At 43.3% G+C, this 12201-nt stretch overlaps 1 protein-coding gene across 1 annotated transcript; it reads left to right on the forward strand.

Annotated features, from left to right (window-relative positions):
* Positions 1-3305: 3305 nt before the first annotated feature.
* LOC121559006 (cholecystokinin receptor type A-like) lies at positions 3306-11714 on the forward strand. The gene is made up of 5 exons (XM_041872302.1): positions 3306-3795; positions 4814-5065; positions 10087-10348; positions 10673-10800; positions 11092-11714. Exons 1-5 carry the CDS (start codon positions 3669-3671, stop codon positions 11712-11714), a joined length of 1392 nt encoding a protein of 463 aa, XP_041728236.1. The 5' UTR covers positions 3306-3668.
* The last annotated feature ends 487 nt before the right edge of the window (positions 11715-12201 follow it).

A 12201-nucleotide genomic window follows, 5' to 3' on the forward strand; every position in this document is an offset into this window, starting at 1 on the left:
TCCAGTCATTGGACTGTACGGTGACGCTGCCTGGTTACTTAACAATTACAGACTATACATATAGAGGAAAGCGAGATTAGGTCCTAGCCCAGAGATTAGGTCCTAGTCCATTATAAATGTCAAGATTATGTTTATTTTGTTGCCTGGTAATTAGTTATTGCAGTACCAGTGTGTTAATAGCCTGCAAGCTCTACCTCTCTTTTTATTTTCTATTTTTAACCAAGTCATTACTAGTAAAAATCCCTGAATGAAAAACATGTCCTTCCTTCTTTGCATAATCAAAAGATAAGACCATATATATATATATATATATATATATATATATATATATATATATATATATATATATATATATATATAACATGGTACATCTCTATGGATAAGACATTGTTTGGACTCACATTTTCTAGATTATTTATGTTTTTGTGGTGCTGTATCCAACAACATCTCATTATCATAGCATTACTTAGCCTATAAAAAGGTAGAATCATTTGAGTAAGCCAAGCTTAAAATAACAATGACCTGCTACATGTAGCCTATATCTCTGCTATGACTATGTCACCGACGTCCAAAGGTAAGAACAGTGGTGTAAAAAACTTAAGGAAAAATACTTGAAAGTACTACTTTAGTCGTTTTTTGGGGTATCTGTACATTTCTATTTATATTTTTGACAACTTTTACTTTTACTTCACTACATTCCTAAAGAACGTGATGTACTTTTTACTCCATACATTTTCCCTGACACCCAAAAGTACTTGTTACATTTTGAATGCGTAGCAAGACAGGAAAATGGTTCAATTCACACACTCAAGAGAACATCCCTGGGCATCCCTACTGTATCTTATCTAGTGGACTCACTAAACACACATTTTTCATTTGTAAATGATGTCTGAGTGTTAGAGTGCGCCCCTAGCTATCCGTAAATACATTTTAAAAAACAAGACAAGTGTGCCGTCTGGTTTGCTTAACATAAGGAATGTGTTATTATTTATACTTGTACTTTTAGACTTTTACTCAAGTAGTATTTTACTGGGTGACTTTCACTTTTACTTGAGTCATTATCTATTAAGTTATCTTTAGTTTTACTCAAGTATGACAATTGGGTACTTTTTCCACCACTGTGTAAGAAATCAATTTAAAAGTTTGTGGGTGTCCACCATATACGGTGGGGAAAAAATGTATTTAGTCAGCCACCAATTGTGCAAGTTCTGCCACTTAAAAAGATGAGAGAGGCCTGTAATTTTCATCATAGGTACACGTCAACTATGACAGACAAATTGAGCATTTTTTTCCCAGAAAATCACATTGTAGGATTTTTAATTAATCAATTTGCAAATTATGGTGGAAAGTAAGTATTTGGTCACCTACAAACAAGCAAGATTTCTGGCTCTCACAGACCTGTAACTTAATAATAATAATAACTTCTTCTTTAAGAGGCTCCTCTGTCCTCCACTCGTTACCTGTATTAATGGCACCTGTTTGAACTTGTTATCAGTATAAAAGACACCTGTCCACAACCTCTAACAATCACACTCCAAACTCCACTATGGCCAAGACCAAAGAGCTGTCAAAGGACACCAGAAACAACATTGTAGACCTGCACCAGGCTGGGAAGACTGAATCTGCAATAGGTAAGCAGCTTGGTTTGAAGAAATCAACTGTGGGAGCAATTATTAGGAAATGGAAGACATACAAGACCACTGATAATCTCCCTCGATCTGGGGCTCCACGCAAGATCTCACCCCATGGGGTCAAAATGATCACAAGAACGGTGAGCAAAAATCCCAGAACCACACGGGGGGGACCTAGTGAATGACCTGCAGAGAGCTGGGACCAAAGTAACAAAGCCTACCATCAGTAACACACTACGCCGCCAGGGACTCAAATCCTGCAGTGCCAGACGTGTCCCCCTGCTTAAGCCAGTACATGTCCAGGCCCGTCTGAAGTTTGCTAGGGTGCATTTGGATGATCCAGAAGAGGATTGGGAGAATGTCATATGGTCAGATGAAACCAAAATATAACTTTTTGGTAAAAACTAAACTTGTCGTGTTTGGAGGACAAAGAATGCTGAGTTGCATCCAAAGAACACCATACCTACTGTGAAGCATGGGGGTGGAAACATCATGCTTTGGGGCTGTTTTTCTGCAAAGGGACCAGGACGACTGATCCGTGTAAAGGAAAGAATGAATGGGGCCATGTATCGTTAGATTTTTAGTGAAAACCTCCTTCCATCAGCAAGGGCATTGAAGATGAAACGTGGCTGGGTCTTTCAGCATGACAATGATCCCAAACACACCGCCCGGGCAACGAAGGAGTGGCTTCGTAAGAAGCATTTCAAGGTCCTGGAGTGGCCTAGCCAGTCTCCAGATCTCAACCCCATAGAAAATCTTTGGAGGGAGTTGAAAGTCCGTGTTGCCCAGCGACAGCCCCAAAACATCACTGCTCTAGAGGAGATCTGCATGGAGGAATGGGCCAAAATACCAGCAACAGTGTGTGAAAACCTTGTGAAGACTTACAGAAAACGTTTGACCTGTTTCATTGCCAACAAAGGGTATATAACAAAGTATTGAGAAACTTTTGTTATTGACCAAATACTTATTTTCCACCATAATTTGCAAATAAATTCATAAAAAATCCTACAATGTGGTTTTCTGGATTTGTTTTTCTCATTTTGTCTGTCATAGTTGACGTGTACCTATGATGAAAATTACAGGCCTCTCTCATCTTTTTAAGTGGGAGAACTTGCACAATTGGTGGCTGACTAAATACTTTTTTTCCCCACTGTAGGCTACCATGGCTGAGGGTTTAGGAGGGGCATTTTTTAAATATGATATGCATCTTAGGTCTAACTATAGTCAACGTGATACAATTACTGAGAGGAGAATATTTTTATGCAAAACATGCATGTGGAGTTATGGCATGTTGATGGATTGCGATCATCGGGTGATCCTCTGTCCAGTCCTCTCCCATAATGACAGCCTATTATCTCTCATGCGAACAACCAATTACGGGAGGAAATTGTCTTTGACATTGACTCTGACATTATTACGTCTCGCAGATCCTGCATGTAGTCCGTTTTTGTTGTTGTTCAGATAACAATCTAAAACTATTTTAGTTTTGTTGAAAACATTTGATGTGATATTCTTGAAATATTGTCAGTAATACGTTTACAAATCTCCATTAGAAAATGTAGAGGCTGCTGTTGCACCTTGCACGACCAAAGGTTCGAGAGGCGGGGTCTCTTCAAAAGCAGAGTTTCTCTATGGTTCTCCTGTATTTCTCATATCAACATTGAAGCGCCGGAGGGAGCGCAACAGGAAGCGCGGGAGGGAGCGCAACAGACTGCATGCAGCGGACGCTTGACTTCAATCATTTTTGCTCACTGACTCGGTTACTTGTACATTTCGTTGAAAAACGGGACAATTCTCTTAAATCAAATAGAAATGGAGTCATGCAAACTTCTTTGAATAGGACATCTTCAGTTCTAGGATCTTTTAAGACTTCTCCCCTGGAGAATATGAACATGACGTTTGGGAAGTGTGATTTGCTGACATTATAATGTCAAATTTGGCGTCGTCATAGACTGCGAAGGATGGACGGAATGGGTTCCTTTACATGGCCTATAATCTCAATTTAAGCATCAGAAAAAAATAGATAGAACAGCGAAAATGGAACCATTTACATTGCATGATATGCTCATAAACTCAACAAATCTTAATAAGATATTATGTGACTCTGGAATCAAGAATGTCTCAGAGTGTGAAGATGAAAGCGAGACGGCTCCGGAACCGAAAGGTAACCAATCCTATTGATAATCATAAATTGGGGGAAATTAAATTAACAAAAAGTAAACTAATTGTACATATCTTTTAAATCTAAATAACTATGTTTTAGTGGAAATATTGATGAAAAGTCATAAAACGGTTTTATTTTGAGATCATAACACTCCCCAGCCTGTTACACACACGTTGTGTCATTTGTTTTTGTTTGTGAAAATGTATTTTGTCTCAAATAATACATATTTTAAACAGAGCGACCCTTTGGACACCACCAAGCAGGGCCACTGCGCTTTACGCGCGGTTGAAGTAGCATGCGTTCTTTCGGCTCCTCTGCTTGGATGGAGTGCCCGAGGGCTGAATATCATTTTTTAAACATAAATTAATACTATAAGTTAGTACCAGATCAACACGTATTGTATATTTGCTTAAGTCAAAATGGTCTGACTGTTACATTGACGGAAATGATCTCTGAATTATCATTGAAATTAAGCCGATATGTATAATATAGATCTATAATCATTAAAATATTAAATACGAGACAGGACATGTTGAATTTAGTGTTGCTAATTCAAGCACCACATTTGCACACACTGTTCCCCTGAGTGATGCGGCCAACCAGAACTGACTCCAACTGAATTCCAGCTTGCCTTTACTAACGCTGGCTCTAAAATAACCAGGATGAGTAATGCACAACAAAAATATTTTATAATCGAATTAGGATACACTTAAATTAACGTCAACCTCTTTACACAAGGGCCATGCCATTAAAAACAGACAATTAATTTATTTTTTGAAAGTTAAGACATTGATCATGATGATCTAAATAATATAGGGATGATAATGATGTTGATTATTATTAAGATAAGGATGTTTATGATAATGATTATGACAACGATAATAATAATAATAATAATAATAATAATAATGATGTTCTGGATAAAAGCGTCTGCTAAATGACTAAAATGTAAACGTAAATGATGATCAGGACAATTATCACAACAATGATGTTGACCAATTCTCTCTCCTCTGTATAGATTTGAACCAGACGGTCCGTATCTTCCTCTACGGCCTCATCTTCCTGGTCAGCGTTCTAGGTAACAGCCTGATCATCGCCGTGTTGGTCAGGAACCGCCGCATGCGCACCGTCACCAACCTGTTCCTGCTCTCCCTGGCCGCCAGCGACCTGATGCTCTGCCTCTTCTGCATGCCCTTCACCCTCATCCCCAACCTCATGAGGGACTTTGTGTTCGGCTCGGGCATCTGCAAGGTGGCCATGTACTTCATGGGTGAGTTTACTGAACACGGGTCATGACCCTGGTGCCGATGTGGTACTTGAGAAACAAGGTTGTGGCCATGTACTTCATGGGTGAGTTTACTGTACACAGGTCATGACCCTGGTGCCGATGTGGTACTTGAGAAACAAGGTTGTGGCCATGTACTTCATGGGTGAGTTTACTGTACACAGTTCATGACCCTGGTGCCGATGTGGTACTTGAGAAACAAGGTTGTGGCCATGTACTTCATGGGTGAGTTTACTGTACACAGTTCATGACCCTGGTGCCGATGTGGTACTTGAGAAACAAGGTTGTGGCCATGTACTTCATGGGTGAGTTTACTGTACACAGGTCATGACCCTGGTGCCGATATGGTACTTGAGAAACAAGGTTGTGGCCATGTACTTCATGGGTGAGTTTACTGTACACAGGTCATGACCCTGGTGCCGATATGGTACTTGAGAAACAAGGTTGTGGCCATGTACTTCATGGGTGAGTTTACTGTACACAGGTCATGACCCTGGTGCCGATATGGTACTTGAGAAACAAGGTTGTGGCCATGTACTTCATGGGTGAGTTTACTGTACACAGGTCATGACCCTGGTGCCGATATGGTACTTGAGAAACAAGGTTGTGGCCATGTACTTCATGGGTGAGTTTACTGTACACAGGTCATGACCCTGGTGCCGATGTGGTACTTGAGAAACAAGGTTGTGGCCATGTACTTCATGGGTGAGTTTACTGTACACAGGTCATGACCCTGGTGCCGATGTGGTACTTGAGAAACAAGGTTGTGGCCATGTACTTCATGGGTGAGTTTACTGTACACAGGTCCTGACCTGGCACCGTATTCACACAGCGTATCATAGTTGGAGTGCTGATCGAGGATCTGTCCATATCATTTTATTCATTACAATCTAAAAGGCTAAATTGATCCTAGATCAGCACTCCTACTTTTTGTTTTTATTTTATGTTATTTTTTGGGTTACTTTTTCACCCCAATTTCGTGATATCCAATTAGTAGTTGCAGTCTTGTCCCATCGCTGCAACTCCCGTATGGACTCGGGAGAGGCGAAGGTCAAGAGCCACGCGTCCTCCGAAACACGACCCCCGCCAAGCCGCACTGCTTCTTGACACACTGCTCGCTTAACCCGGAAGACAGCCGCACCAATGTGTTCGGAGGAAACACCGTCCAGCTGACGACCCGAAGTCAACGTAGCACTCCTACTCCGAGAGGCTTGGTGGATACGGGCCATGGTCACGTTTTCACAAAGCATAATGGGTTTGTCTGTTGGGATTTCCGTGGTACTGCAATAGAAGGTGTTTACATGCTCATAGTTAAGGTATGTGTACTGTATTGTACATGATCAGTAGGGTCAGAAACATGCATGGTCTCACCTTGTGATTGTCTTCTACACTGATGTCACTCACTTCAAGGGGTCAGGTAAGGGAAGTGAGTACAGTAGGTTCTGTCCACATAGCCACATAGGAAGATACCTTCAAGTTCCAACCACTCACTCACCGAACTATCATGAACACATGGGGGGGGCTGATAATAGAACATCAACAGAGAAGCAGATCCCAGAATCCATTGAGACAATAAAACCTCCCTTTTGTCTCTGACCTGGGGCCCAGTGTGAAGAGACACCAAATAAAGTAATCTGATGGCTATTGGTCATGGCCGCGTTCCCCCATCGCCTCTCCTCCACCGGGGCTGTAAATGTACTGGCCCGTCTCCTGATTTACTCGGAGCAGAAAGGTCCAGGTCACAAGGCAAGAAGATGAGGAAGAAGAGTGATGTTTGTTGTTGACAAGTGTCTCAATGACTTGAAACTCTCAGGCACAGAAATATCAATGTCTATTCTAGTTGATGATCCATTCTCTAGAGCCATTTATAGTCAAGGCTGTACCGTTCTCATGCTTGATAACCCGCTAGAAAACATTCCATTGATATTTTTTGTCTAGATTTTGTATGGATAGACAGGTCCTGGATACAGCATAGCCCTATGCATAGCTGGAATTTTAAGCGCTCTTGTAGTTCAAATCTTTTTCAACAATATTTCCTGACTGGATATTACATGGATATATCCTAGGTAAATACATTTCTATCAGCTGGTTTAAGGTTGTATTATTCAATGTCTTTGGGAACATTTTCTACTGTGGTGTTTGTTAATAGTCAGATAGTTCACAGCCTTCCTGATCTGCGGTGAGATCACGGCCATGTCAGTAGCGATGATTACCTCATCTGTCACGGTGTGTATTTATTGGTGCCGTTGTTCGTTATTATGACTTTGTGAGTTTGGTAACGTCCACCGGTTAACGGATGGGTTTGTTGATCATCCACAAGTGCTGGAACTTACCTCTGTCTCTACACGCTCGTAAAGTACAAAGTGACTAGCCATGAAAGTGTCAGGCCAGCTATTAGAAGTATTACTGTAGAGAAAGTGTAAGGCCAGCTATTAGAAGTATTACTGTAGAGAAAGAGTTATTCCCACCTGCTGTTTGTACAGTATTACAATAGACATTGTACAGGGTTTAAAGGGGCAATCTGCGATTGCTACATTCATTTTTGGACTTTTAAATTAATGATATACAGTATACCCTGATTCTTGAAAAATGTAACTTATAAATGCCTTATGAGCTTAGTTGAACTGAGTGTACTGCATTAGCATCGAACAGTCCCCGCGATATGCAACTTTTCAGGGAAGTCAGGAACCAATATACACAATCAGTTAGGAAAGCAAAGGCTAGCTTTTTCAAAGAGAAATGTGCATCCTGTAGCACTAACTTCAAAAAGTTTTGGGACACTGTGAAGTCCATGGAGAATAAGAGCACCTCCTCCCAGCTACCCACTGCACTGAGGCTAGGAAACACTGTCACCACCGATAAATCTACGATAATCGAGAATTTCAATAAGCATTTTGCTACGGCTGGCCATGCTTTCCACCTGGCTACCCCTACCCCGGCAAACCAGCTCTGCACCCTCCACTGCAACTTGCCCATGCCCTCCCCCCCGCTTCTCCTTCACCCAAATTCAGATAGCTGATGTCCTGAAAGAGCTGCTAAATCTTGACCCCTACAAATCAGCTGGGCTAGACAATCTGGACCATTTCTTTCTAAAATGAGCTGCCGAAATTGTCGCAACCCCTATTACTAGCCTGTTCAACCTCTCTTTCGTATCGTCTGAGATCCCCAGAGATTGGAAAGCTGCCGCGGACATCCCCCTCTTCAAAGGGGGTGACACTCTAGATCCAAACTGTTACAGACCTATATCCATCCTGCCTTTCGAAAGTATTTGAAAGCCAAGTTAACAAACAGATCATCGACCATTTCGAATCGCACCGTACCTTCTCTGCTATGCAATCTGGTTTCCAAGCTGGTCATGGGTGCACCTCAGCCACGCTCAAGGTCCTAAACGATATAATAACCGCGATCGATAAAAGACAGTACTGTGCAGCCGTCTTCATTGATCTGGCCAAGGCTTTTGACTCACCAACTACTTCTCAGATAGAGTTCAATGTGTCAAATCGGAGGGCCTGTTGTCTGGACCTCTGGCAGTCTCTATGGGGGTGCCACAGGGTTCAATTCTCGGGCCGACTCTATTCTCTGTGTATATCAATGATGTCGCTCTTGCTGCTGGTGACTCTCAGATCCACCTCTACGCAGACGACACCATTTTGTATACATCTGGCCCTTCATTGGACACTGTGTTAACAAACCTCCAAACGAGCTTCAATGCCATACAACACTCCTTCCATTGCCTCCAACTACTCTTAAACGCTAGTAAAACTAAATGCATGCTCTTCAATCGAACGCTGCTTGCACCCTCCCGCCCGACTAGAATCACTACTCTCGGCGGGTCTGACTTAGAATATGTGGACAACTACAAATACCTAGGTGTCTGGTTAGACTGTAAACTGTCCTTCCAGACTCACATTAAGCATCTCCAATCCAAAGTTAAATCTTGAATCGGCTTCCTATTTCGCAACAAAGCCTCCTTCACTCATGCTGCTAAACATGCCCTCGTAAAACTGACTATCCTACCGATCCTTGACTTGGGCGATGTCATTTACAAAATAGTTTCCAACACTCTACTTATCAAATTGGATGTAGTCTATCACAGTGCCATCCGTTTTGTCACCAAAGCCCCATATACTACCCACCATTGTGACCTGTACGCTCTCGTTGGCTGGCCCTCACTACATATTCGTCACCAAACCCACTGGCTCCAGGTCATCTATAAATCACTTCTAGGCAAATCCCTGTCTTATCTTAGCTCACTGGTCATCATAGCAACACCCACCCGTAGTCTGTGCTCCAGCAGGTATATCTCACTGGTCATCCCCAAAGCCAACACCTCCTTTGGCCGCCATTCCTTCCAGTTCTCTGCTGCCAATGACTGGAACGAATTGCAAAAATCTCTGAAGCTGGAGACACTTATCTCCCTCACTAACTTTAAGCATCAGTTGTCAGAGCAGCTTACCGATCACTGCACCTGTACACAGCCCATCTGTAATTAGCCCACCCAACTACCTCATCCCCATATTGTTATTTACATTGTTATTTATTTTGCTCATTTGCACCCCAGTATCTCTATTTGCACATCATCTTCTGCACATCTATCACTCCAGTGTTAATACTAAATTGTAATTATTTTGCACTATGGCCTATTTATTGCCTTACCTCCATAACTTACTACATTTGCACACACTGTACATAGATTTTTTATTGTGTTATTGACTGTAAGTTTTGTTTATTCCATATGTAACTCTGTGTTGATGTTGTTTTTATCGCACTGCTTTGCTTTATCTTGGCCAGGTCGCAGTTGTAAATGAGAACTTGTTCTCAACTGGCTTACCTGGTTAAATAAAGATATTTTTTTATAATAATGTTACGTACAAAATCACAGTCGTACAAAATCACACATGCTAGTGTAGCCTACATTCTTGTCTGTTATCGATCTATTAAATCAGATTCTATACTCACTCCTGTGGTATAAAACTGTGGACCGTTATCCCTCGTCATCTCTCCAGGGATCTCGGTGAGCGTCTCTACCTTCAACCTGGTGGCCATTTCTCTGGAGCGCTACAGTGCCATCTGCAACCCCCTGACCTCCCGTACCTGGCAAACCAAGTCCCACGCCGCCAAGGTCATCTCTGCCACCTGGGTGGTGAGCTTCCTGTTCATGCTGCCCTACCCAATCTCCGGCACCCTGGTGCCCTTCACCCGGGTCAACAACAGCACGGGCAACATGTGCCGCCTGGTCTGGCCCAGTGATGTCATCCAGCAGTCCTGGTGAGAGGAGAGTTTAAATTTCGGCAGACGGATGCCATCACAAAAGAGGGGTTTCAACTGTTAGGTGATTTTCACTGTAAATAATGGAGAGGTCTGTGCAAAATATGAAATGGGATTTTCATGTCTATTACTTTAAGGGGGAAGTATCTAATTCATTGATTTGTTGGTCTGTTAGATTATAGATACTTAAACAATCTAATAAAGATAAAGGTCATTGCTGAGCTCAGAGATCTGTTCTCTGTAAAGTCGATTCACTTTGATGCACTGACTGGACACTTGCTTTCGACCAATCCGGTGACACCATCGACCCTTTCTTCCTTCCAGGTATGTGTCCCTGCTGCTGCTGCTCTTCCTGGTTCCTGGGATCATGATGATGACAGCCTATGGCCTCATCTCCCTGGAGCTCTACAGGGGCATCACGTTTGAGGTGGCCAACAGGAAGTCCAGCAGAGGTACGTATATAAAACCTCAACTGACCTCTTGAAAATGTCCAACTCTGGCCATATTATCATGTCATATGAATTTGGTGGCCTCCTTATTGGTAATTGTTTACAATTGGCTAATCTTTGGTAAATCTAATTTGCACGGGGTCAGTCATTATTCACATATTTTTATGAGCTATTACAGAGATGATTTCTTTATCTTTATTAGATCCACCTCTGTCAGCTATAATTTTTATTCAGAGAAATCAACTTTAGTTTAAGTTAATTTGTATTCATCTCTACTGTTATGATCTGTCACAGAGAGACAGTACAGCACAGGCAGCATCAAACCCGGCGACAGCGACGGCTGCTACCTTCAGCCCACCAAGAAGAAGAAGGGCGAACTCGCCCACCTCCAGAACCCTCCGTCGACCCCCAGCTCTAACGTGACCATCAACGGCAGAGACAACACGGGCAGTGCTAGCACCAAGTCCAAGCTGAGTCGCGTGTGCAGCAACAGCTCCACCTGTAATCTGATGGCTAAGAAGCGTGTGATCCGCATGCTCCTGGTCATCGTCTGTCTCTTCTTCCTCTGCTGGATGCCCGTGTTCGCCGTTAACGCCTGGCGGGCCTTCGACCGCCGCTCTGCCGACAAGCTCCTCTCGGGGGCGCCGATATCCTTCATCCACCTGTTGTCGTACACCTCCGCTTGTGTCAACCCCATTATATACTGCTTCATGAATAAGCGTTTCCGCCAAGGGATTCTGTCCACCTTCACCTGCTGTAGCCGCCCCAAGGGTGGTGGGGTTGGGAGGAGGATGGGGACGGGGAGAGGGGGAGGAAGAGGAGGGACGAGGAGCGGAGAGGAGAACGGGCACACGCCGCCTAGAGGTAACAACACGCGCTTCACCTACAGTAGCATCCGTGGTTCCGCCCAGGCTTAGCCCCGCCCCCCCCCCCCTCCGCCCAGGCTTAGCCCCCCCCCCCGCTCCGCCCAGCCCAGGCTTAGCCCTCCCCCGCCTCCGCCCAGGCTTAGCCCCCTTTTTCAGAGCCATGTAAGATCTCCATGTGCATGTGGAGCGGATGAACCCTGGATGACCCTTGTGTGTGTGTTCTCCTCCTCTCTGCATAATATTCTTTCTGGACACATTCTTGTCAGGGACTTGAAAGTTACAAACCACAGCCCAGTGATGACACCACGTTCCCCAAGACATTTATAACTTCCCATACCTCTGACTCCCTTTTGCAGGCAGTGTGACACAGAAATATGCCCAAATGTGTAAATACTTACTGACTAATCGTTCCCATCCCTGGCAGTTTTGTGTCCTAGTGTCACGCTGAAAAAACACGTTCCTCGTAGCATAGCGTCATGCTGAAAAAACACGTTCCTAGCCTCGTAGCATAGTGTCATGCTGAAAAAACACCTTCCTA

This window comes from Coregonus clupeaformis, unplaced genomic scaffold (assembly GCF_020615455.1).
Source record: "Coregonus clupeaformis isolate EN_2021a unplaced genomic scaffold, ASM2061545v1 scaf0534, whole genome shotgun sequence".
NCBI lineage: Eukaryota > Metazoa > Chordata > Actinopteri > Salmoniformes > Salmonidae > Coregonus > Coregonus clupeaformis.

Excerpts from the sequence above, each read along its gene's own strand:
- LOC121559006 (XM_041872302.1), top strand. The coding sequence starts at position 3,669 with ATGGAACCATTTACATTGCATGATATGCTCATAAACTCAACAAATCTT. Across the intron at positions 5,066-10,086 it reads GGTGGCCATGTACTTCATGG|GGATCTCGGTGAGCGTCTCT; the intron begins GTGAGTTTACTG and ends TCATCTCTCCAG. Across the intron at positions 10,801-11,091 it reads CAACAGGAAGTCCAGCAGAG|AGAGACAGTACAGCACAGGC; the intron begins GTACGTATATAA and ends GATCTGTCACAG.